At 40.4% G+C, this 27,192-nt stretch overlaps 1 protein-coding gene across 3 annotated transcripts in view; it reads left to right on the forward strand.

The window, feature by feature from the left end:
* The window catches only part of LOC110831223 (uncharacterized), a 59,115-nt gene that overhangs the window by 25,581 nt on the left and 6,342 nt on the right, over positions 1–27,192 (forward strand). Inside the window, exon 2 of one of the 3 annotated variants that reach the window (XM_022066980.2) lies at positions 2,962–3,022. The exons of 1 other annotated variant lie outside the window; for it this stretch is intronic. In XM_022066980.2, the coding sequence (XP_021922672.1) occupies positions 3,018–3,022 (5 nt within the window). In that variant the 5' untranslated portion in view covers positions 2,962–3,017. Of the gene's footprint in view, positions 1–2,961; positions 3,023–7,246; positions 7,429–27,192 lie in introns of those variants that run through there. One more of the 3 variants, XM_022066978.2, reaches the window with a different exon arrangement.

Genomic DNA, 27,192 nt, shown 5'->3' on the forward strand with positions numbered 1-27,192 from the left:
AATATGAGATTATTCTTCATTGCCTTCATTCGCAGGTTGCTAATTGAACTTAAGGTACGGAATATTGTATATTGTTTATGTGTGTATCCGTATTTAAGCTGGGGTAGGAAACTACTGCCTTCATCGTAATTATGGATGTAGATTCATTATTTACTTTCTGAACTACATTGGAACGTTTATATAGGACTCTAACGTTTCCCGGTAATTGAAATTGAGAATGATGGCGAATAGACTCCTTGCTGAGGTATACGATTACTCGGTTACTCATTCTGAAGGTAATGTTACTTTGGAGTTTTGGAAAAATATTTTTGCGGTCTCATTTCGGAAAAGAATTCTGTAGCTTGGTCCCGTTGTCACGGATTTCCAAGCGACGAACGGACCTGTTTTGTCGGAGTATGTATATAGCAGGTCACGAATGAGCGAACTGTCTTTTGTTTCTGTGTATTGTTTCTACTCTGTAAGCACTGATGACATTTTGATGTGGATATGTGAACTTTAGTGTTTGTTATCGAAAGTGTTAGAAAGAGCTGTAATCTGGTTTTAAACGCACCCAGAAGTTGTCCATATAGACCGGTTCAGTAAGATTGTGTTCGAGAGCTAACAGGCTAACTAAAATGGACACTTCGTATGCACTTATTACGACATCATTTCTCGAAGAAGAAAAAAATGAAATCGGAAAACAATACTTTGCAGTGTTCCAATCTTTGTTTAACTGGGAAATCACTATTTCCGACCGCCTTCACCGCTCAAAGCGACGTTTATTGGATAACAATTTTGTTAACCCGATGGAGCATATAATTCGTGGGACATTGGTGGCCTCCAAACTTCTCAAGAAATTCCTCGCATTTTATGAAAGGACATTTCATTTTGACTGCCTTATTCGAAAGAGCCCCCCCCCCCGAGTCAGCTGTGTCATGTCACCTGCTTTACACCCTACGTCATTGACTCCTTTGAAGGTACATTTGCATTTACGCTAAGGTTCCTCAAGAAGTCTCTCCCTTAAGTGTTTCCTACAATGTTCTAGTTATATCTCGTATTCTACAAGCGTGCTACTTGTCCAAATCATCTCATCTTTTTTATTTGGTAACGTTAATAATATTTGGTTAATAGGTATCTAATACAAATGATGACGCTTGTCGTGTTTTGTCTTCGTCTTCCGTTCGGCCCAAATGTTGTCCTCTACACTTTCTTTCGACACACTCATAAGAAGAATTAGAACCAAGTGAGAACACTTTTTAAATCGCAACATCTGCCTTGGGACGATTGGTGCATGCGTCGAGGCTCTAACGGTTCCATCTCACGTCATATCCGATTATACGTTAGGTAACAGAATCCTGGGCTCTCAGTCACTGTTGGCGGTGTAGGAGTTTTGTTAGAGCAACACGTGGCAACAGGGTCCAGCGTCTTGCAGCAGCCTGTGATGACCGGTATGGTAAGAAGGGTCAGTGACTGCAGGAACCGTCGAGACGTCGCCGACAAGAACACCCACCTGCTTTGGGGCGGCGAACATTTTAACACGGAATCAAAGAATCGGTTCAACCCGTCGAGTGTCACTGTATCGTATCCGTTGGTGCTGTTTTTTGGCAATTCAACAGCAGTAGCAACACTAACAATAGAATACAATAATATTTCAAAAATGACGAAGATCAGAATATGCAATACAGTTTTTCAGTGTTATATAATGGTGTTGACAGGCATTTGAAAGAAAATGCTCAAGGAATGTGTAGACCTAAGACCAGGTTCTCACATAGACGAGTATGAAGATGGCTGTCTTCTGGTCTGTTGTGCCGTTGAGATGAGGGCAGGAAGCACCTCCGAAACGTCGGTAAATTTGTACCAGAACAGCGCAACAACCCAGAAGAGAGCAATCTTCTAATAAGTGGTCAGTTTGGGATGTTATTTTATATAATGAATAACATCGAGATTTATAGTGATCACATGTTATTTTTAGAGGAGTGAAACTTGGGATATAAGAATGTGTTGGGCGTGTGGCTAGGATAGGGAGACAAGGAATGAATACAAAATTTTGGTTAGGAAACGACTTCGACGATCCAGTATGAGATCGGAGAAAAACACCATGAAGGATCTCTGGCGGACAAGTTACGAGGATGGCAGGTAGATGAAAGTAGCTTAGGATCTTGTCATATGGCAGGCATTGGTATTGATGTTAAAATTTCAGGTTCTGATACTTAAGTGTTCGTTAATAATTCTGTATTGCGGTGTTTGCCAACAGAAAAGAACATGTGGCAGTCAAAGAATAATCAACATAGAAATTAAACAATAAAAGCAAAATGAAAAAGAAGCTAAACACCCTCTCTACCCGAGTACTGAAAATATCCAGGTATCGGCATATGCAATTTGCAGCAATGACGCACTTAGCTGAGGGACTGTGTCTTGATGCACTGCTGACGTTGAAAGCAGACCAATTCTCTTGTCTTGTAGGCACACGAGTATACCAACAGCGTCCACGATGGAATGGGTAATTAATTGATTTTTGCCATTACAGCATTAATAAATAAGACATTAAGATATGACCGTCTGAAAACAAGTGTTCTAAAATTTAGAATAATTAATTTAAAATTTAGAACATTTATTTCCATACCATATCTCGATGCTTTGTTTCTTACTAATATTTTCTATGGCAAAATTAATTGCCATTCCATCATGGAACTGCTTGTTTTAGTGTGCCTACAAGTAAAATATGAACTTTTATGCAGCCAGAACGCAAAATTAAAACATCACTAACGTAGTAATTAAAATGAACACTGTTTACCTTAGTTTTCTGAATATTGCATACCGTGTAATAGCTTAACGATGATGATTATGGTTATATTGGTGTTAATGTTGTACCAGAAATATGAAAGTTGCTATAAAAATTGGATATAATACAGCAGAGAAGTTATTACAGTGGGAACAAATAATTAAAGTCCAGTTTCTGATTGTCCTTTGTTGTTTTTTCAGGTCAGTGGTAACTAAAGTAGATGCAAGACAACTGTTAGTGGCCGATCGTGACTTCAATGAGGTTAGATAATGCATTAACATTAGCATTAATAATGAATCGTCCATAAATGATTGCCTTTTACATGTGACGTAGGCTGATATGTGGAAGGCAGTGGTGACCACATCTCCAAACATATGAAAGATAATGTATGATCTGAAGCTTTCACGGCGATTAATTATAATAAATTATTCTCGGACTACCAGCCTTGTTTTCTTCATGAATCCACCTTCCACGGCTGGTAGCCCGAGAACAATTTATTACATGAAAGATAAACTAGCTTTGGTTTAATGATCCCAAGTTACAGAATTTGTAAGGCATAAGTGCAACGTAATTTTAATTTCAGATAAAGAAACGTACGACTGTAGAGAATTACTCATCGGCGTTCTTCATAACTTGTACTCAAAACCGAATATTAAGTAACAAGCGATTGAAGGGTGAGACATGTAACACGTTTCGGGATGATGAGAAGTGCGTGAAACGTTTTGGTCCTGAAATCTCTCTTCAGAGACTCAGGCGTAGATGGGCTCATTCATATAAAAAGACGGGTCTTAAAAAAATGGGATAGACTAGGTGGAGCTAGCTCAGGAAAGGGAACAATAGTGGACTTTTGTGGATACGGCGCTGAACATCAGGATTCCATAAAAGTAAGGGATTATCTTGACAGTCTAAGCGACTGTCACTTGCTTATTAATAACTTCTGTCAGCCACTTAGACAAGCAAGCCGAGGTAGTAGGTAACGAGCGATTGGTTAAATCTTTTGGGCTGGAATGTTGAAATATTCTGAAGGATATCACATGGGAAATTTATGTAAAAAGTAAAGACTCTGTTAATTTTTGAGAGGTGTTTGCTAGGTTAGTCGAAGAATTCCTAGTATTTTATGGAATCTCAAGTTCCGTAACTATGTCGACAAGAGGCCGTGAAGTCCGAGAACATGTGTAACACTTCCTAACATGTGGCTTTTGTGGTCATTCGTTCACCCTTGCTCAAATGTAAAGCTGGAGGACCGCCGTTGTCGGTTGACCGCTGCTGCTTATACAGCGTATTCGCGGCTACTGTCCACATCCTATGTCCGTCCGCACGCCAAGAAAAAAGTTCGCTGTCAGTGGATGCCCTATATAAAACATCGGCAATTATTAAGTATACGAAACAGGCGTCGCCAGTGGATGCTCTGGTTACGGTGAGTTTGATGTTCAGGAAATTTGACCATCTCATATTGGATCAAATTATACGTTGCAGCGGCTCGTGTAAGACATCTTTGTAATACAGGACACTGCATATTCAGGAAGTATCAGACAGTCAGTGGAGCATGGCCACCGGGGCTGGTGGATCGGAAGTAAGCTTTTGAGCTCTAGCCGTTCAGGTTGGATATTTTACCATCAGGAACGTGAAGAGATTACCGAATGCAGTAAGGGATTTTAAGTATATGATCAACAGGTATTTAGCAACAAACTTGAGTAACATTTATTGATACATTTTTGTGCGAAATACTGATACAAGTTCTGGCTGCTTAGGGTTATTTCAGAGCGCAACAATTATCCATTACCGGGAAACTGTGTCCATAAGACCTTGCATGATTTATCTCTGAAGTACTAGATAGATGTCAATGAAATTTGGAAATGGAGGTCGAAAGACGTTAGTTTATATCATACCAGGCCAATATATGTGGAATGTACATCAGATACTACAAATTTGTTAAAAATTGCTTGCTACATGTGAAATTGTTACAAAACATATCCTCGATTTTAAGAAGTCATCGATTGTAAGACGCACCTTTGAATTAGTAGGTTTTAAGGAAAAAATAACCCATCAAATGTAAGACGCATCACAATTTCAGAAAGTTTAAAGTGTGAAAAAAGTGTCTTAAGATCCAAGAAGTAAGGCAATATAAAATATTGTCCTCGTAATGATGTGTGATTTTTATTTTAAATTTGTTTTTATATGGTGAATGTATGACGAATTACAAGGTAAAATAATTTCTGACATGCAGTGTATTTTTGTAGCAACACCAAAATCAATCATTAACGCCAATGACTGGTGGAAAATGATAGAAAATGTATCTGTAACATACTTTAACAGTGCAGGGCAAAATGCTTGTGTCCGTACACGTCTTGCAGTGTTACACTTTCTGTGGCTTATGCCCGCATTTGTAGCGCTCTTGGAAATGCAAGCGGTTTCACTTTCACCTGTTTTGGCATTGTCATTCAATTGTTTATTTTCTTTCTCACGGAAGTGGAGGCTGCAAGTTTCATACCCAGTACGTTCCGGGGGAAACTAATCGCCGTTAAATGCTGGGAACATTTCAAATCTTATTTATACCATTGTCGAAGTTCTGAAAGATTATATTCGCTTTCAAAACAGTGAACCATTACACATTTAAAATACACATACCTGCAGGATCTTTCATGAAATGTTGATAGTCATTCAACTGATAAAAAATTTCTCTCTTTCAGCCAAACTCGAAGGTTATTGCCTTGAACATGTCTGTCTTCTAGGTTGTTGCGCCGCGTAGTCTGGTCACCCTGATGATGGAGGCAGTATGACCTCTGAAACGTTGGTAAACATCGACCAGACTACACAGGGCAACAACCCAGAAGACAGCCATCTTCAGACTCACTGCTGTGAAAACCTCAAATTCTATGTTTATTGCCTAGTTTACAAAATCCCACGACTGGAATATGAGTGAGATTAATGAAGTTTGCATCCTTCACCCAGTGTCATTAAGAACCATTTAAATATTATCGTGTTATTTGCGCCCCGGATCTCCCAGACGGTCTGTTTCTTTCATGTTTTTCGACTGAAATTTTGTTGGCATTTCTCGTCGCGTTTATGTGTGCTACGTGTTCCGACAATCTGATCTTCCTCGTCTTAAAAAGTCAGTTCATTGCCGTTACATGTAATCAATCCATAAACTCGAATTTGTGTAACTATGATGAAACAACATTTATTGTTTGAAATTGCATGTAAGAAATTAAAACGTTCTGCATACTAACCCGGCATGTTTCATGTAATCTTCCGCGTCTTGAGGGACGACATTGGTAAGTGAGCTTCTACAAGTTTACATTAAGGTTTAAATTAATCCTTAAATGTTAAAAACTGCATAATTAATTTTCAATAATAATCCTGAACTGTAGTGTCTGATGTCGATGTTGTTTTTGATTTTCTGCTTCAAGTCCTCATTGTTTTGATTTGTGGCTTTTATCTCCTGTTTGCAGCAGGTATAATATAGCCCTGTTATAGTTCCGTTTCCCTGTCTAATTATTCTAAACATGTTCGGGGAAGAGATGATTATGCAGCTCATTGAGTAAGAAAGTCCATTCTACTGTTACGTCTTCTCATTCGAATCTTAGGTATTCCCCCAGAACCAAGCTCTCCTTTTCCATAGAGCGAGATCCGGAATGAAAAGCAATTTTCGGAACGCGCTACCATCGTGACTTATCAGTCGGTGTAGTAAAGTGATGAAAGTTCTCCCCAGCCAAGTTGGACTTCTTTTATGCAGAGTTGCAGTTAGCTTTTTATTATAAAGGTTTATTCGTATGAAAATTACTTTTTTTGCCCAGAATGTCACTCAATAGGTACATACGACTGAAAACTTTTAAGATTCTGTATAGTTCATATGCCCTCCGCCATAAATATAATTTCGAATATTCAGCATGCGTGGTCATGCCATTATTTTGATCTCAGTATCACTAAAAGGCATTAATTTGTTATTGTTAAAAGCAGGACCAGACGTTTCAGTAACAAATAGACTTCTGGGCTGTTACTTGCATTGCACTACGAGACACTTCCCGGTACTTAAAAAAAACCACTTCTTTTACACTGGTCTGTGAATCGTAAAAGGTTGGGAACCACAGATCAACAACGTATTTGGCAACGTTGATGATGTAAGGTAACCTACCTGAGAAAATCACAAAGGATCACCAGAGTGTAAAAGAAGGTTAAATAAAACGCAGAGGAAGAGAGAGACGGCGAAGGACAGGTTCGAAGAAGTGTGGCCGCCCGTCAGCAGTCTGGTTTCTGAGGTTGACGTTAGCAGCGACCGCAAACATTTTCTTAACACATCATTGGACAAGTTATAATTAGTAACGAGTGGAAATCAGATAACTGACGAGAGCAAGACAGGATGTGCTTGTGTTGATTAGGGTGTGAACTTGGGATATTGTGATTGACTTGTGTCTTTGCGAATGTTATCAACGACTACGGCAGGTCTGCAAATTAATAACACTCAAAAGAGTGTTTAATCTTGTTGATAAATTGCACATCCTTAATGTACAACATTACGCGTTATATGCGTTATAATACATCGTGTATATATCACAAATATGGGAAGTGATTGCTTATGTAAATCACCTTGGCGAGGGAGTGACACATTCAGTCACAGGCGACTTTTAGGTTTTTATTAATAATAGAATGCCATCTGTCACCAGAAGGTGAGTGTTACAGAACTTTGCACAAATAATATAAACATGAAGAATTATATAAACGTTAATGTTAATACAAAAATTGTTTCTTAATTGTGGTGCTGTAGTTAATATTCTTAATGTTTATAACTATCGTGGTAAGGTAACAAAAGTGCAGTTTTCGGATTAGTTGGAACATAAAGTGGCGCTGAATTTAGGTATCTTGATTTTGAGAGAAGACCAAAGAATTTTTTAGAATGAATTTCTGTCGTAAATGCATAATTATCAGAGTCGGAGCGTAACGTTCGGGTCTGGATGATTTATTTTAATGAAAACTTTATTGTAACCTTTTAAACCATACAATATGCCTCCTCTTCGATTCAGGAAATTTCCTTGATGATGCAGCAACAGACGATAAAAAATTCCACATCCTGCTCGATTTTTTATCGGTTAGTCGGGTCTTCGGAAAATGTGGAACAGAAATCCTGCCTGAAAATTCGGCCTCATCTCCAGTTTTTTTTTTAAGTTAAACAGAGTCGATTGGAGGTTCCGTTAGATCCTACTTTGACGCTTCCGTCCCAACCGCCTGCAACGTCCAGCGAGTCGCGTAGTGATTTTTTTGTGTCCGTGGCCAACGCAGTTGTAAGTCCTCTGAATTGGTATATACACGTAAGTCTACATATTTGTGACTTCTTTTGTCACCTTCCGGTGGAGAGAACTTCATTCGAACTGGTCTGTTAACGGAATTTAGATTACATTTCTGTTGTCTATTTGTCTTTGACACAGTTACAAGATTAGCGTAATGTGTGTGCAGCGAGAGTTTAATTATCGTCACCAGTTGAACTGGTAGCCAGGTCACAACGCGTTCTGTTGCTAACGGCTAAACACAACAGCAGTTTCTGCGGTCAACAGGGCCTCGAGACGGAACTTTGTATTACAGAGCCATGGAAGGCTCACGACAAGTTATTTTGAGTGTTTTACACGCCGCAAAATATATGTTTTTTGATAGACAGTTGCCAAATGTTGAACTACGCTGACGTACTCACTGCCTCATGAAGCTTATACTTCTGGTTCCATGACTTTTTTCCCCACAGAATTACTTGAAAAATGCTGAGGTCCTGGTGGACCACGTAATGTTTCTTTAACAACTGTAATGAGCTGTGGTATAGATGCTAAAGACGAGCACAAAGAAGTTGATGCTTTGCTCTCAATTTATTCCACAGTGTGTCTTGGTCTCTTGTCTTTGCTTTTATTAATTTTGTTTCGTCGTTTTTAATAGAAATTGATCTGCTGACCACTGACTTGGAATAGCTCAATTTTATAATTTTTTGGTTGCCTGAAAATGTATATATGAAGTTATATTATTATTTTTATATCTGAATTATAATGATTTTAACTGGCGTAAGCAAATCTAAGCGGATGCTGGTTTAATGGCTAATTGTGAACCTTAAATCACGTGTTATGTGTAATTACCGCTGCCCTATTTGCTCAAAATTGATGTGGAGTTATACACAGGAGCCACTGGAAACGCCAATTTTATGTAGAATTGGTCGAAGTTGTATACAGAGCCAACTTGTCTTTATTATGAAGATGGCATCATGGTGTCCTCGCCGAAGGTAGTAGACATTTTCTTCATAGTTTTGCGACTTACAGAAATTACACGTGTTAATATTGCTGTGAACAGGGCAGAAGTGGAGATATATTAATCTGAGTCACTGCCTAATATTGTTTGGAAATACCGTTGAAAATTATAATATAATTCAGGATACTCAACTACAGACTGTCACAAAAGTATTGCCACCGATTTTCTCGTTACATGTATGAGTCGTTGGCTAAGGAATAATAAATTCATGGATAGACAGGCACACACACAAGAATTAAAAGGCACGAAAGAACTGCACGGAATCTGGTGAATGTTTTATCAGAGTATTGCAGAAATTTGGCTGAGGACTTTTTTAAAGCTGATCAGATCGAGGGGAGGGGCCGGGCATGCCAATGTTGAGAGATTGCGTACAAAGAGTTGATCAGAAAGCTTGAAAGGAAGAGGTCGTTTGAGTGGAGGTATGACGATTGACCTAATGTTAGAATGGATTTTAAAGAAATGGAGTGTGAAGGTGTGGACTGAATTAGCTTATATCAAGACAAAGGCCATTGGCGGGCTGTTGTCAACACGGCAATGGACATAAGAGTTCCAGTAGAGGCGTGATGTTTCTTCACCAACTGACCGACAGCCAGCTTCTCAAAAAGGAATGTGTTCCATTGAGGTGGTTTTAACAACGCGGTAAGGTCATACGCCGTGCGCGTGTTTAGTATTTTCCCACCGTCATTGATATTAGGCCTTTAGAACTTTTATTTCGTGTCGCGTCTTGGGGTTTCGAACTCACGCGAACTTTGGAAAATATTGTGCTTCATCGTTAATGTTTGTCTTTCGTCCTTATGCATGTTGTTACCTCACGTGTTGAATATATTGAAGCCAAATGGCATGACTTTTAAAATCAGAAATTTGTTGGTTAATTGCTTTTAACGGTATATTCCAAAATGCAGTTGACCTGGAAGCGCATTGACGAAGGTTATTTGTTATGTTCATTGTCAACATACAAACTGTTCGACTTGGGGGAGCAGCCGTTGAAGACAAATAGGGTATACTTTACGGTTTGATGCGTGGGGGGGGGGGGTGTCAACCCGCGGGCCGCATGCAGCCAGCTGATGCGTTTTGTGCGGCCCGACCTCATTTTTGTAATATTGTGTTACTCTGTATGATCCTGAGCCGGAAGCTGCCATGTTCAACCCCATCACACACTGTTACCTTAAGAAAATAGTTCTTTTAATCTGTTGAGTATACGTGTTCTCCAGGCACTTAAGAAAAATTATAGAATTTGGAGGAAATTTTAATACCGATTTAAGGACATCAGATCGGTGAACTAGGATCCTGACGAATCTACACTAATTTGTATCACTGCATGATGCTAGAGGCTCTGACGTGATTACATATTAACTTTATGTACTCCCTGTAGTAAGATTCAGGCCACATGCACCACACTTGCGGTGCTAAGTACGAAATGTTGCAATATAATAGACCATTTGGGAGACCTAGCTTATAAAAAGGTGAATCTTATCTAGTAAAGCGCGATTCTGTACCAAAATAACAAAGAAGTTGCATTATTCACACGTAACATTTAGTTTGTAACACTTTCTTCTGCGTGAAAATCCGTTGTCTTTCCGCATTACTCACGATATTCAATTTGAACTTTTAACTACGAGGTTTTTGTAGAAAGTGCTAGAGGATTAAAACCATAAAACATAGTAGAAGGGGAAAAGCAGTTGACCCACTTTGACTATGGGTGTTCGCCAAAGCACATGCCCAGGATAATAAATACAGGATTTAAATTAGTTTTCTAATGTAGCCTTCCTTAAATTGAAGCACATATTTGTATGCGACAAGAGCGAACATTATTGTAATTGCTATACGACGGATCAGCCATGGCTGAATCAGTATGGAATGAGCAGTCTGGCTGTGGATGAAAGCGTATAAATCGCTTTTATATCGATATTGGACTTGCATGCAATCGAACCACGCAAAGTTGACAGTAGAAAATCTTTACCCCTTTCACTGCAGAGTTGAACTTACTAAAAAAGCTTGAGATTGTGTAGTTCTTTGATGATTTATAATTCCCACTGATGATAGCATCCGATATTGCTTACATTACCAAAATATGGTAGGAAATTTTCTTTTCATTTGTCAGATACCGGCTGTGTTAAGGGCATAAGTAGTGGGCGTTTTATGAACGAGATATTTCAAAGTGGCATTTACAAAATATAAATTAGTGCTCGGTCTGGTGGCCAGTCGCCCAAATTCCATCTTTTGATCTAGTATATTCAAGTGAAAGAAAGGTAATTAACAAATACGCCTTTATTACCACTAAATGAAATTTTAGATTCTCACGGCGATAAATATGAAGATGACCGTTTTCTGGGTTGTAGCGCCGTGTAGTCTGGTAGAAGTTTACTATAAGTTTGCTATATTTCAGTTCTGCATTTTCATTTTTGAAACTGGTCCCTTAATCTGTAGACATGCTGAGGTCTGACGATTACGAAGAGAGTTTGGAACAAGCAGGTTACATTTTGTCATCGTGAGGCAAGTGTCGTCGTGCTTGGACTGCTGTGCGGAAGACAGGAATTTAAAATCAGGGAGCGTTGCGTGTCACACGACCAACTTCAGAAGTTTTCTCCAGATGTGTTCTGAATCAGAACGGTTAACAGTTCTGTTATGTGACATGGAGTGTTTTGTATGTTTTGAGGTATTCACAGTGGTGAGTATGAAGATTTCTGTCTTCTGGGTTGTTGCGCTGTGTAGTCTGGTCGATTTTTACCAACGTTTCAGAGGTCATACTGCCTCCGTCATCAGGGCGAGGGTAAACATCGACCAGACTACACAGCGCAACAACCCAGAAGACAGAAATCTTCATACTCATCGCCCTGATGACGGAGGCAGTATGACCTCTGAAGCGTTGGTAAACATCGACCAGACTACAGAGCGCAACAACCCAGAAGACAGAAATCTTCATACTCATCGCCCTGATGATGATGGAGGCAGTATGACCTCCGAAACGTTGGTTAACATCGACCAGACTACACAGCGCAACAACCCAGAAGACAGAAATCTTCATACTCATCGCCCTGATGATGATGGAGGCAGTATGACCTCCGAAACGTTGGTTAACATCGACCAGACTACACAGCGCAACAACCCAGAAGATAGAAATCTTCATACTCATCGCCCTGATGACGGAGGCAGTATGACCTCTGAAACGTTGGTTAACATCTACCAGACTACACAGCGCAACAACCCAGAAGACAGAAATCTTCATCGCCCAGATGATGGAGGCAGTATGACCTCTGAAACGTTGGTTAACATCTATCAGACTACACAGCGCAACAACCCAGAAGACAGAAATCTTCATACTCATCGCCCTGATGATGGAGGCAGTATGACCTCAGAAACGTTGATAAACATCGACCAGACTACACATCGCAACAACCCAGAAGACAGAAATCTTCATACTCACCGCCCTGATGACGGAGGCAGTATGACCTCTGAAGCGTTGGTAAACATCGACCAGACTACACAGCGCAACAACCCAGAAGACAGAAGTCTTCATGAAGTGTTTTGTTAGTTTAGACGTAGTAGTGATTAACAGGAGGGTAACAAATGCATATTGCAGATATTCATAACTCCGTTGTTTCAATGATATTTTATGCTGATAAATCAAGGATGGGATTTTCAGGGCAGACAGCACACATGGATGATAATAGGATTAATAATTATTCATAATAATCCGACATGTTGCTCATAAAGTGATTTTGCAAGTTTTCTTTGCTACCAACAAAAAACAGGTTTTTTTAATCGATCAGTCTTGGCAGGGGGGGAGAGTGTGTGTTTGCTTGGAGGATGAAACCAGATAGTTAGGTGATGTTTAAGAACTATTTGATGTGCTGTTCTGTATTGTTTCTGCTGAGAAATAAAAGGTATTGTTCAGGCAGCTTGCAGAACGCAGAAGTTCGTTAAGTTGCCTAAGAACCTATTTTTTGAAACATAAATCACTTTGTTGTATAATTTACGTTTCTTGCTAACCTCACCATTAATATCGAAACACTTTAAGGGAAGGACGCGACATGATTTCTTTTCAAAACTTTTTGTTAACAATTTATTAATTTATAGTTTTTACTAACATTTCCGCACACGTCAAATCTTTTGAAAGAAAGAAAGAAATCGTCTAAGTTCTTTCCAAAACTTCTTACAGTTTTTGTGCTAGTCTGAAATGCTCCGCGTCTTTGGAGAATGTAAGACTTCTTACATAAACCTACATAATGCAGTGATTTCTTTTGGTAAGATTTTATATCAGTGACGTAATTGTGTGGCTGACGTTGCACCAAATTACATTTGTGTCTGACGGGCCCGTTAACCTTTTGGATGAAACGGCGTATCCGCTCGTTTTGCTGCTAGATTTTTCGATAGCGACATGATTATCAGGGGTGTCCCGCATTTGGTTTTCTTATCAGTACAAACTTTTTCACAGGCATTACATTATTGGTAGAGGAACATTTTTCAAATATGAGGATTTCGAGGCTTTCACGGCGGTGAGGACGATGATGTTTTTGATTTTGGAGCCGTGAATACTCGTTGGTGATTGTCAACGTTTCGGAGAAACATGCTGTCTCCATCTTCAGGGTTGAAGTTACGATGCTGGGAAGTGGCATCTACCGACTAGCCTACACGGCACCAAAGCCCAGAACCCAGATTATCATAATTATCTTTCATTTTCAGAAGTTTAATTCGTGGCACTTTAGTCAAACATTATAATTCATGGTATAGGTTTAACTTTAACGGTATAATCGTAAAATAACAGTGAAGCTAGTATAGTATAGTGTTTATTTGTTTGTCATCAGTCTTTCGACTGGTTTGATGTGGTCCTCCATTTTCGCCTATCTGGCGCCAATCTCTTCATTTCCACATGTTTTTTGCAGCCCACATCCTCAAAAATCTGCGTCACATATTCCAATCTTTGTCTCCCCCTACAATTCTTCCCTTCAACTGTTCCTTCCATTACCAAATTAACAAATCCTGGGTGCCTCGGATTGTGTCCCACCATCCTATCTCTTCTTCTGGTAAGATTTTTCCATAGACTTGTTCCTTCGCCTATCCTGTCTAAGACAGAACAGTTATGGAAAGAGTGGAATGTGGTAGAATCTACTCATTGAGCTAGTCAAGAAATCGTCCATATTTTATGGAAACCGAAGGTTCATTACCATGTTCTGAAGAGCTCGCCATGAGCCTGTCCTGTGTCAGGTTACTCCATTCCTCAACCTTTCTCAAACATCAGGTTTGATATTATTCTTACATGATCACCGAGGTCTAGTGAGTGGTGGCCTATTTCCTCCAGATGGTCTGAAGTGGGCAGTTTTGTGTGACTGGCGATTTTCAAGGAGTCCGCATATTTTGTATGACTCTTCAGAGGCCAAGATACTAATGCGACAAATGTTTCTTAAATATCTTCTTGCTTTTGGTTTTAATGACTGGATTTTAATTAACAATTTCAGATTTCGGAAATGAACTGCTTCGAATGTTGAAAACTTTTGGAAAAACATTGCGGTTGCCATCTTCAGAATGAATGTTATGCTCCAGCAATCAGCACCATAAAATCCACATATTCTCTTGCTGTTTGTCCTGTATAAACCAAGGACAAGAAAAACATGACAATTCAACAGCTTAACTGACACGTAAATGTTATTGCACAATAAGACACTGAACAAGATTATTAATGCGTGCTCTTTAGAGCACACAGAAATTGCAAAAGTATGTTTTACATCACATCACAACCACAAAGGCAGCAACGTATTCAACAATCGTATCGGAGATAACAATTGCATCCAAGGTCGTTATTGCAACAGCGCGAGCAAACGGTGATCTCGGTTCACATTGTTGCAACAATGACCACGGGTCATGGGGTTGTCTAGTTCCTAGGAAAACACGAGATACGTACAGACAGACAGACATGGACTAGCTCACAAGGTGTTCTTCGCTAATGCTAGACCCGGAAGAACATTGAATTCCACTTACCATTTAATTTAGGTTCTGAACGCGCAAGAATGTGACAACACATATTTTATGTTATTTACCACCGTGGCGCCACATATGAATATGAAGTAGATAGGTTTATGCATTAAACGTATAGACCGTGGGACGAAACGTCGTGTACATTGTTCTCATTGTGTCTGCAACTGTTAGATAGGGCAAAATGCAGCAGAGGAAGACAGAAGGATTTTGTCATGGATGTATCTCTGTGGGGTGGTGATCATTTGTCGCTGAATGTATCGGCCATAAGAGCATTTCTCGGGTCAGGACACCCCTCATGTACCGCACATTTTGTATCCTCTGCTTCAGCAACATCATATTTCAAGTCGTGTCTGTTCAAGCAAGAGGAAGGAAATCTTGTAAAATATTCAGGCTCCGGGGTCTGGAGTGTACGAATACTCCGGGACCCGGGACTTGGGGCGAGTCCGTAAACCACCATAACACAGGATCGATACTAATTTGTCAGCCGCTGTGTGTATGTGTTATTTCCATCGTGAAAACCACACTCCCTCTCAATGCTTCTCAACCTCTTCAGATGTCAACAGAGTAAACATCTCCCGGCAACCAAAGTTTTGTATTGTTATGAAGTTACAGCCTGTAGATTATTGCATGCATGGACTCTGTTCGTGTATAGAATGCCCCAAAAAGATATATACACACATTTAATGAATGAAATGAAGACTTTTAACAAAATAAAACCATTACATACGTCATCATTGGCACTTGGCCAGTGTAATGCAGACATTTAAAACGACCGCCTTTAGCTTTGTGGTACAGCTTATAAGTTATGTGCTTATTGTACTGTTTATTACCGTTCATAAAAAATGCAGCAGATAACAGCGTAATAATTCGGGGATTGTTTGCTAGCGTTCAGTTTCAAAAATTTTATCTTCCCGTCTCCTGTCAGCAAACCCAAAGACCAAAATATCAAGACATGAATAAAACTTAAATTTCACCAGTTGTTTTGCAGGGTTATTGAATTTGGTCTTTCGCTTTAAGGGACTGATAATCCTTGACAGCGTGCTGAGGAAATAATTTGTACGTAAGCGGAAGGAAATGACAGGTGGCTGTAGAAAATCAGCGCAACAAGGTTTTTCATAATTTGTACCATTTACCAGGTTATTAGGCTAGAGGTTAGAACGCTGGCCTTGTAATCCTGGGGTCTCGGGTTCGATTCCCGGCGGTGCCCGAATTTATAACTTGTGTTGGGCAAGGCCGTGGTCTAGGCAACACGGAGTTTTCCTCCGGGGGCTTCCCCTGTTTCTCCGTGGCATCCCAACAATTACTCCATACTCCATACACACAGAAGAAGGCAATGGCAAACCACTTCTGGATCATCTGCCAAGAACGTATATGAACAGGCCCCAGTCCGAGAAAAGGATGGAAGGATCCTGTTCATATGGACCTGTCGTCAGACAGAACACTAAATAAATAAAAAATAAAGATGAGCGGGGAAGATAGCACGCATGAGGAAGTTTGGCGAGGCATACATCATAGTTCGAAAACCTGTGACTTAAAAGCAGGGGATATCTTGTGAGCTGAAAAATGAACATAAGATTATGAATGGGCGTCATGTTGTGTAATTTATTTAAAATATTTTATATTTCGGTAAAGAACATTTAGGTTACGTGAAATCAGTTAACGGTATAATGACAAAAGCGACAGAATATAGAATAGTAAGATTATAAACAACTATTTTAGGTCTGAAATGCGCAATTAAAAACAAGACAGTGAGGGAGGGATATTCAGTGTCACAAGTTTCAACTTCGAAACAGGAACTGTTTATGATTATGAGCAACGCAGGCTGGTGAGATAACAGAACATTGAGAACAAGATGTCACTGCAGTATCTCACTTTTATGTTATTATAAGCCCATTATTAGATACACTGAACCCGTTTTTGAACTCGAAACTGTTACGGAACACCGGCTGACAAAGTTCTGTATGGCTTCAGCCAACGTTTCTAAGGCTTCGGACTGTCTGTGAGCCTTCTGTTACGAATAAAAGGTAAATAGACGCCGTCTTGATCCAGTTATGCGCACTCCATTTTCCTACTTATATTCTTCTGCAAGGCTGTCCATTTATGTTTTGTTCTGGTCTTCATTTTCCGTTCACCCGTTAGAGGTAAAACCACCCTCTTTGTCTGTTTCCCATCGAAGACTGACAGAAGCTAATTTATTAGAATTACAATCATTTTGTCTATTTTTAAAATACGTATGTAAATTAATTTGAATAGGAGAATATTTGGGAATGTAAGAAAGTGGCCGAAGATGAATAAAGTTGTAAGATTTGAGGTTTTCCCAGCGGTGAGTATGAAGATTTCTGTCTTCTGGGTTGTTGCGCTGTGTGGTCTGGTCGACGTTTACCAACGTTTCAGAGGTTATACTGCCTCCATCATCAGGGCGATGAGTATGAAGATTTCTGTCTTCTGGGTTGTTGCACCGTGTAATCTGGTCGATGTTAACCAACGTTTCAGAGGTCATACTGCCTCCATCATCAGGGCGATGAGTATGAAGATTTCTGTCTTCTGGGTTGTTGCGCTGTGTAGTCTGGTCGATGTGTACCAACGTTTCAGAGGTCATACTGCCTCCATCATCAGGGCGATGAGTATGAAGATTTCTGTCTTCTGGGTTGTTACGCCGTGTAGTCTGGTCGATGTCCACCAACGTTTCAGAGGTCATACTGCCTCCATCATCAGGGCGATGAGTATGAAGATTTCTGTCTTCTGGGTTGTTGCACCGTGTAATCTGGTCGATGTTAACCAACGTTTCAGAGGTTATACTGCCTCCATCATCAGGGCGATGAGTATGAAGATTTCTGTCTTCTGGGTTGTTGCACCGTGTAATCTGGTCGATGTTAACCAACGTTTCAGAGGTCATACTGCCTCCATCATCAGGGCGATGAGTATGAAGATTTCTGTCTTCTGGGTTGTTGCGCTGTGTAGTCTGGTCGATGTGTACCAACGTTTCAGAGGTCATACTGCCTCCATCATCAGGGCGATGAGTATGAAGATTTCTGTCTTCTGGGTTGTTACGCCGTGTAGTCTGGTCGATGTCCACCAACGTTTCAGAGGTCATACTGCCTCCATCATCAGGGCGATGAGTATGAAGATTTCTGTCTTCTGGGTTGTTACGCCGTGTAGTCTGGTCGATGTCCACCAACGTTTCAGAGGTCATACTGCCTCCATCATCAGGGCGATGAGTATGAAGATTTCTGTCTTCTGGGTTGTTACGCCGTGTAGTCTGGTCGATGTTAACCAACGTTTCAGAGGTCATACTGCCTCCATCATCAGGGCGATGAGTATGAAGATTTCTGTCTTCTGGGTTGTTAGGCCGTGTAGTCTGGTCGATGTTAACCAACGTTTCAGAGGTCATACTGCCTCCATCATCAGGGCGATGAGTATGAAGATTTCTGTCTTCTGGGTTGTTACGCCGTGTAGTCTGGTCGATGTTAACCAACGTTTCAGAGGTCATACTGCCTCCATCATCAGGGCGATGAGTATGAAGATTTCTGTCTTCTGGGTTGTTACGCCGTGTAGTCTGGTCGATGTCCACCAACGTTTCAGAGGTCATACTGCCTCCATCATCAGGGCGATGAGTATGAAGATTTCTGTCTTCTGGGTTGTTACGCCGTGTAGTCTGGTCGATGTTAACCAACGTTTCAGAGGTCATACTGCCTCCATCATCAGGGCGATGAGTATGAAGATTTCTGTCTTCTGGGTTGTTACGCCGTGTAGTCTGGTCGATGTTAACCAACGTTTCAGAGGTCATACTGCCTCCATCATCAGGGCGATGAGTATGAAGATTTCTGTCTTCTGGGTTGTTACGCCGTGTAGTCTGGTCGATGTCCACCAACGTTTCAGAGGTCATACTGCCTCCATCATCAGGGCGATGAGTATGAAGATTTCTGTCTTCTGGGTTGTTACGCCGTGTAGTCTGGTCGATGTCCACCAACGTTTCAGAGGTCATACTGCCTCCATCATCAGGGCGATGAGTATGAAGATTTCTGTCTTCTGGGTTGTTACGCCGTGTAGTCTGGTCGATGTCCACCAACGTTTCAGAGGTCATACTGCCTCCATCATCAGGGCGATGAGTATGAAGATTTCTGTCTTCTGGGTTGTTACGCCGTGTAGTCTGGTCGATGTTAACCAACGTTTCAGAGGTCATACTGCCTCCATCATCAGGGCGATGAGTATGAAGATTTCTGTCTTCTGGGTTGTTACGCCGTGTAGTCTGGTCGATGTTAACCAACGTTTCAGAGGTCATACTGCCTCCATCATCAGGGCGATGAGTATGAAGATTTCTGTCTTCTGGGTTGTTACGCCGTGTAGTCTGGTCGATGTCCACCAACGTTTCAGAGGTCATACTGCCTCCATCATCAGGGCGATGAGTATGAAGATTTCTGTCTTCTGGGTTGTTACGCCGTGTAGTCTGGTCGATGTTAACCAACGTTTCAGAGGTCATACTGCCTCCATCATCAGGGCGATGAGTATGAAGATTTCTGTCTTCTGGGTTGTTACGCCGTGTAGTCTGGTCGATGTCCACCAACGTTTCAGAGGTCATACTGCCTCCATCATCAGGGCGATGAGTATGAAGATTTCTGTCTTCTGGGTTGTTACGCCGTGTAGTCTGGTCGATGTCCACCAACGTTTCAGAGGTCATACTGCCTCCATCATCAGGGCGATGAGTATGAAGATTTCTGTCTTCTGGGTTGTTACGCCGTGTAGTCTGGTCGATGTTAACCAACGTTTCAGAGGTCATACTGCCTCCATCATCAGGGCGATGAGTATGAAGATTTCTGTCTTCTGGGTTGTTAGGCCGTGTAGTCTGGTCGATGTTAACCAACGTTTCAGAGGTCATACTGCCTCCGTCATCAGGGCGATGAGTATGAAGATTTCTGTCTTCTGGGTTGTTGCGCCGTGTAGTCTGGTAGATGTTTACCAACGTTTCGGAGGTCATACTGCCTCCGTCATCAGGGCAATTTATCGATATTTCTATCCAACATGCATAATGTCTTGATTTTCTTATAGAGCAAGTGTTTATATGCGTAAAGAATTATTCTCGGGCTACCAGCCGTGTCAGAAAACAACTTTTCGAGAACCATCTTCCTTCTCGTCCTCAGGACGAGAACGAAGATGCCCGACCTAATCCGTAAACAATCAGTGCAGTTTAGTCGACTTTATATTCATCAGTCAATCAACCAATCATGTATCACACCCCGACATTTTGCCTCCAGAAGAAACAGTGCGAAAGGAGAGCGATCAAGATGTCCCTGACGTTGAGTGGCAGCTGAAATGGACTGCATCAGTGGCCTTGTGCGTTGCGTTACCTGTCACTAACGCCCAATGCAAGCAAGGCGTGATGCAAGTAACTCCAAACAAAGCAATGGTTAGGTGCTACTATTTAGGGCAGCATTGCTGCCTGCCCCCTCCCCACAATTACTCAACAGTATGTAGCCACCCTTCGAGGTCTACAGCCAATTAAAAAAAATTCAAAATCATATTCGGGCTAAACCAAACCAAATGAGTTGTTCATCTTCCTGATTATGAAGGAAGCAACTATCTCTGAAACGTCGGTAAACATCTACCAGACTGCACGGCGCAACATTATAGAACAGTCTTCATACTACAGGATGGGTGGGAAGTAAGAAGGCATTAAATAATCGCTATACATTGAAAATATAGAGGTTATAACCATTTCTCAATGTCTACTTACTTCCCACCTACCCTGTAGCTGCCGTTATATCATGAAATTTCGTCAAATACTTTTAGTGTATTGAATATTTTTGCGTAATTTTATGTAAAACAAGTATAAGGACCCTGTTACTTATATTGACGAAAATAAAAGTCATAATGACGGCTGTCGGGGTGGATTCGTAATTGGCTGAAGGTTATACAAGGTTCGTTTTTCAACAGAGGAAAAAAAAGTCTTTTTACCACTACGTTCAGACTGAGAACCACACAAGTCTTACCGAATGGGTACGTGGAGTTCTTTAAACGGCGGTAAAGCGGTCGCACTGTGCCACTGTCTACGTACATTCACCTAATTGCGAATTTAAAAGTACGTGAAATTTTACCTCTAAATCTCCCGTCTGTTTTATGTGATGGAGCTTAAGAAGAATTACAACTTTATCTTTTATTGCTACTTGCAGCTTATACTTTTAATTTTGTTTATGGAAGAACGTCAGTGAGGAATTTGGCAAGTGCTTCTTTGACTCAAATTCTCTCATTACTGGGCCTTGGTAAATATTAGATTAATATTTTTTTTAGTTTTTCGTTATTGAAGTCAGTCTAGGATCTTGACTGCACGTAAAATCAGACACACCAAGTACAAGATAGCAACATTCATTTTACGATTTTTAATTTCATACTGATTTGCTCCGAAATTAATGCACGTATTTGCAGTGTAGTTGACAATTAATAGGCAGGAACACAGTACAGCTTTAACGTCTTAATCAGGAAAACATGCAGCAGATATATTTATTAATGACTTCCTGTTGGCTTGCTGTGACATTTCAGACAGACCTGTTCAACTCGACGGAAAATATACGCGATATGGTTTTGGTATGTCAGCCTTGAGTGGCATGAAAGGTAAACGAAATGTTAATAATGCCGTTTAAATTCAACAGTAGCTGTTACCATGAACATGTCATGAAGGTAAGCGGTTAGTTTCACATTTGTCTATTTTTATTCACGAAAAACAGCCTCCGGGTAGGTGGATCTCAGAATTATTCTCTACTTTAAACGTTTAAAGACTGTTGCCTATTTTGTCTCGATAGAGAAACATGTTTGAACCCGTTCACTTCCGTTTTGTCTACATCGTAGTTGCTAGTTGCCCTTGTAATCCTGGGGTCTCGGGTTCGATTCCCGGCGGTGCCCGAATTTATAACTTGTGTTGGGCAAGGCCGTGGTCTAGGCAACACGGAGTATTCTTCCGGGGGCTTCCCCGGTTTCTCCGTGGCATCCCAAGAATTACTCCATTCACACACAGAAGAAGGCAATGGCAAACCACTTCTGGATCATCTGCCAAGAACGTATATAAACAGGTCCCAGTCCGAGAAAAGGATGGAAGGATCCTGTTCATATTGACCTGTCGTCAGACAGAACACTAAATAAATAAAAAAGTTTTACGATATCACAAGTACTTATCTTATATAAGAATTATTAAGAAATCTATTGTTGCGTCATACTATGTACAAGATGGATGACATTGAAGCTAAAAGACTCCATAACGCAGAATATATGAAACAGTACAGAAAACGTAAAAAAATAGAAGCATTAAATAAAAAACCCGAAGTTTCCAAAAAATACCAAAAACAAATGCTGAACGTAAAAGGGAATATAGAAATCGCAAGAAGCAATTATTGCAAGTTAATTCTTCCACTTCATTAGCAAGTACAAGCGTTCCTACAAGAATCGCGCAACCAAGGTATAACAATGCAACAGAATATTTTCATAAGCATTGATGAAGATATATTTGGATACGCTTGCAATGTATGTGGTCGGTTATGGTTTGAAAAAGATTTGAAACAAGTTACTGATAGCCATTTAGATATATTGAGTAAGGAGTTTGTAAATGAAAATGTATCCCAATTTAAGGTATGCAAAACATGCTGGCTATCTTTAAATAACTAGCAAATACCTATATTGTCTAGGAGTAATGGATTTGTGTATCCGCCATAACCCACTGATTTGCCTCCTCTAGATTGCATAAGCGAAAGATTAATATCTCCTAGACTTCCATTTATGCAACATTACAAGATTACAATTAACGATACATTTTTCCAAAAACAACAAACTACTGAAGAAGAAAATAAATGGATAGAAGACATAGAATTGTCAAGTGATGTAGAATTGCTGCTAGCTCAACAGCAAACTCTCTTGAGGAATGAGAATAAGTACGTATTTACGTCAAATTCTCCGGAACCGTGGTTCCACTGTAACTTTTAGTTGATATTTCAAGGGATTGAGATGCCCTGTATGCTAGGCCCTCGTCTAGTCCCACCCATCCTCTGTGGCCGACCCCGTTTCGCGTCACGACTGATCTGAAACTGCATGCAGCACACCGGCGACCCACTAGCTCATGCATATCAAGTACTTGCCTCGTTCCGAAGGACCTACATATTCTTGTCTGTTCCGTACCTAAATATTTGCTAGTTTCAAATTATTCAGCCTTTACATAAACACGGCCTAAGACTTCTAAAACAGTTACAAGGTTAACGAATGGTTTACAATATAGAGACATCAAACGAAGCAGTGGACCAGTAACGAACATTGTGAAACAGAATAGCAGACAAAACTGTTCGTTTGAGTAAACGTTGTTAAAAGACTGGCGTCTTCCTTCACGAAACATTAGTACTATTTTCGTGTATGGAGGAGTCGAAACTGGTCTTCGAGGGTTGGCCGTGTGAATGTACCAAAGAAGACTGGCTCTATGAACCAATCTGCCATGCAGTAATTTTTCTGAGCACTTCCGTTCCTGCTGTACACCATCAACGCTTGTCCCACTGGGCGAGGATAACGGGGGGGAGGCTCTTTCTCGTGGGTCAAAGTGTCCGGTGCGTTCCAAACGCCTTAACAGTACCAAACCTACCTTTAGTAGAAGGATGAGTGGACACTGCCCAAGGACCTTCATAGCCGTAGATGTATGTCCCCCTCCCCACACTTTATCTTTTCCCTCATTCCTTCGTTTTCGAAGAGTTAAAGAGTAGCTGACGGCCTCAACATTTGAACACATTTTTACATTTGTGTTTCAGAATAGCTGTTTTATTAGCATTTGTGTATGTAATTGTAATTGTTAAATTTGATCATTGTCATATTCGTTCTCACGTTTCGGTTTAATTGCATGTTTCTGTACACGTTGAATTTGTTTCCGGTGTCTGAATTTAATTGGTCACCAAAGTTTTGTGTCTGTTACAGCTGTTTTACATAGCAGTCTTCACTTGTATTTTGGTGTTCCTCTTACATTGAGTTACAACGAAATCCTCTTTACGTCGCTTTGTGCAAAAGCATATTAAGGTAACAGCAGTCAACAACAGAAGTCCCCCTTATTTCCAGAAACGTATAATAAAGGAGCCTTCCTAACTGCAGGCAGATTTTTAAACATATCCACTCCATATTCCATACATTTAGCTCTAAAAATGAACTGATAAATGTTCAAGTTCCTGCTGCTTTATATGCCATAAAAATTTGATTTGTCGCCATAACCATTCTGTCAGTTACCTTACGACGCTGAGCAGTTTATCCAGCATCGTCACATAATGTATGTCTCACGGAACTCCACAGAGCAGAATCCGTTTTGATTTGTGAGCTCGTCAAGAAAATTCCCGTCTTCAGTGAAACCGGGAAGTTCTTTACCGTGTTCGCAAGAGCCCACCACCGGACCTTTTCCTGAAACGGTTGAGTCCGGTCCGTGCCCCGCTCCACGTTTCTTTAAATATACTGGTCAGGCTGAAGATGGAGACAGTATGTTCCTCCGAAACGTTGGCATCTGCCGACCAGGCCGCGTGGCATCTGGAGCACAGAGCGGTGTCTTAAAAGTTTCTGACTAAAATTACGCATTTTTCATCTTCCTATGTTTTAAACTGAAGTCCACGGAAGAAACTTTGCAAGGTAATATACAGACGACGCACACGACTTTACTTACACATGGGTATAATCAGAGTGAGATTTGAGGTTCTCACGGCGTTGTGTATGAAGATGGCTAACTTTTAAGATGTTGCACCATGTAGTCTTATAGATATCGATTGACGTTTCAGAGAAGCTTGCTGCCTCCATTATCGTCCTGACGAAGGCAGTATCTACTCGACTACATGGTACAAAAATCCCAAAAGACAGCCATTTTCAAGTTATAAGAATTTTAGACTTACCAACTTGAGCAGAAAATAAGTCATATCTTACAGTGGTTTAAGGAACTGAATCTGCTATAATAATCTTTTATCTCTCCGGTTGTCTCCATTTTTACATCTCTGTTCTGGTTGCTAGGCGACCATACCTGTATACCCGCACTGTTTTATAATTCATAGAGCGACCTATACCCATCGCTGTTTCATTTTCCATCAATGCCTAGAGCGGCCTCTACACAGAGGCAAATAATATGTGTGATGCAATATCCTTTCGCAAATTCAATACTTTTCTTCTTCAATGGGAATGTAGGCTTATGTTCATGAGAGTGCAATCATAAGTAAGCAGTTTTATCATCTCAGCGGGAGAAGAATAATCGATTCAGCTGGTATTTTATCATATTTAGAATCGTTACATTGATAATCTTATTAGTAGGAAAATATGTACTGCAAAAACTAATGTAATATTTCAGTTCGTTATTGGAAAGTAAGATCTTAATAATTTGTACTTTCCAATTCTAATTCGCCTATTTAATATAATAGGGTAGGTACGCACGACTACAATTTTAGATACAAGAAATTTTTAATTTATAATATTCATACTTTCACATTAGCATGACGAAGTATGATTTATTATTAGAGTATATAATTCTTACGGAAATAATTGATTTGCGGAGTGGCTACGGAAACTAGCAAAATTAGATCACTTAAATTTTGGATTAGGCGTATCCTTCCCAATCTGGTGGTCTACGCATGTGAATGGTATATAATCGTTCTGCTTAATAATAACCGAGCTACAATACCGAATCGTATAGGTAACACTAATTCCCTGTTACGCTAAAGAGAAAGGCTGCTAATGAGATAATTTTTAATATGGACATTAAATGTTACTCGTCAGTTTTAAACAATGAAACTTAGACCTCTAATCATAACTATGGAAACATCGCTATGACCTTTCGCAGAGGAAGTACTTTATTACCTTTTGTCTGTTACTTTTTGGTGTATGAATTTCTATAAATAACATGTCGGTCAAAAATATTAGGGTCAGTTGTGAAAAAGACTCAGTATCTCAGAAGACGCTTTCTTTTCAAAAATTATTCTTTGCTTCCTGAACTATTAGGACTGACACCCCTTTACGGTGACACCGGCGAATTAAGCAGAGATATTTTTATTGGGCGTTACTCAAATATGTCTTCATTAACCGTCTTTATTGGGAAGATATCTAAACATTTTGTAGGGTAGATGCTTTGTCTCCCTTGCTCTTTAACTTTGCGCTAGAATATGCTATCAGGAAAGTCCAGGATAGGCAGGATTGTTTGCAATTGAATGGGACACATCAGCTATTGACATATGCTGATGTTAATTTATTGGGGGACGATATGAATACAATAAAGAGGAACGCAGACGTTTTACTAGAGGCTAGTAGACAGGTGGGGCTACAAGTAAATTCAGAAAAAAACTAAGTACATGTTAGTATCTCGTCATCAGAAGACAGGCGGGCAAAATTATCTTAGGGTGGCTAATAAGTCCTTTCAAAGGGTTACAAAGTTCAAATATCTGGGAATAACAATAACAAATTAAAATGACACTCATGAGGAAGTTAGGAGGAGATTAAATTCTGGAAATGCTTGCTACTTCTCAGTTCAAAATATTTTGTCTTCCTGTCTGATTTCTAAGAACCTAAAGATTCAAACATACAAAACAATAATCTTGCCTGTTGTTTTGTATGGGTGCGAAACATGGTCACTCACTCAGAGGGAGGAACACAGATTGCAGGTGTTTGAGAATCAGGTGTTGAGGAGGATATTTGGGCCTAAGAGGGAAGAGGATGGGGCGTGGAGAAAACTGCATAATGATGATCTTAAAAATCTGTACTCCTCCCCCAGTATTGTCAGGGTGATTAAGTCGAGAAGAATGAGATGGGCTGGACATGTAGCGCGCATGGATGGGACAAGAGGTGTGCACCGGGTACTGGTTGGGAAACCTGAAGGGAAGAGAACGCTGGGGAGACCTAGACGTAGATGGGAGGATAATCTCAGGCGGGATCTATGGGAGATAGGAGTTGAAGGAGACTGGATTTCGTTGGCCCAGGACAGGGTCCGGTGGAGGGCTTTAGTTAATTCGGTGATGAACCTTCGGGTTCAGTAAGCTATCTAGTTAGTTAGTTAGACCTAATGGTTGAAATGTTCCCAGCACGAAAACCCGTTTTCAATTCAACCAACCTAATTCACGTGTTGGAAATTACTTGGAATCAAGCCAGTAAAATATTAACTCGAACTTCCTCCTCACGAGCGTAGCTATTTGTTATTCGTGTTACCCTGC

The sequence above is a fragment of the Zootermopsis nevadensis genome, unplaced genomic scaffold, assembly GCF_977971745.1.
Source record: "Zootermopsis nevadensis isolate Lab colony 2312 unplaced genomic scaffold, Znev_1.0 Znev_ptg000061l, whole genome shotgun sequence".
NCBI classification, from domain to species: Eukaryota; Metazoa; Arthropoda; class Insecta; order Blattodea; family Termopsidae; genus Zootermopsis; species Zootermopsis nevadensis.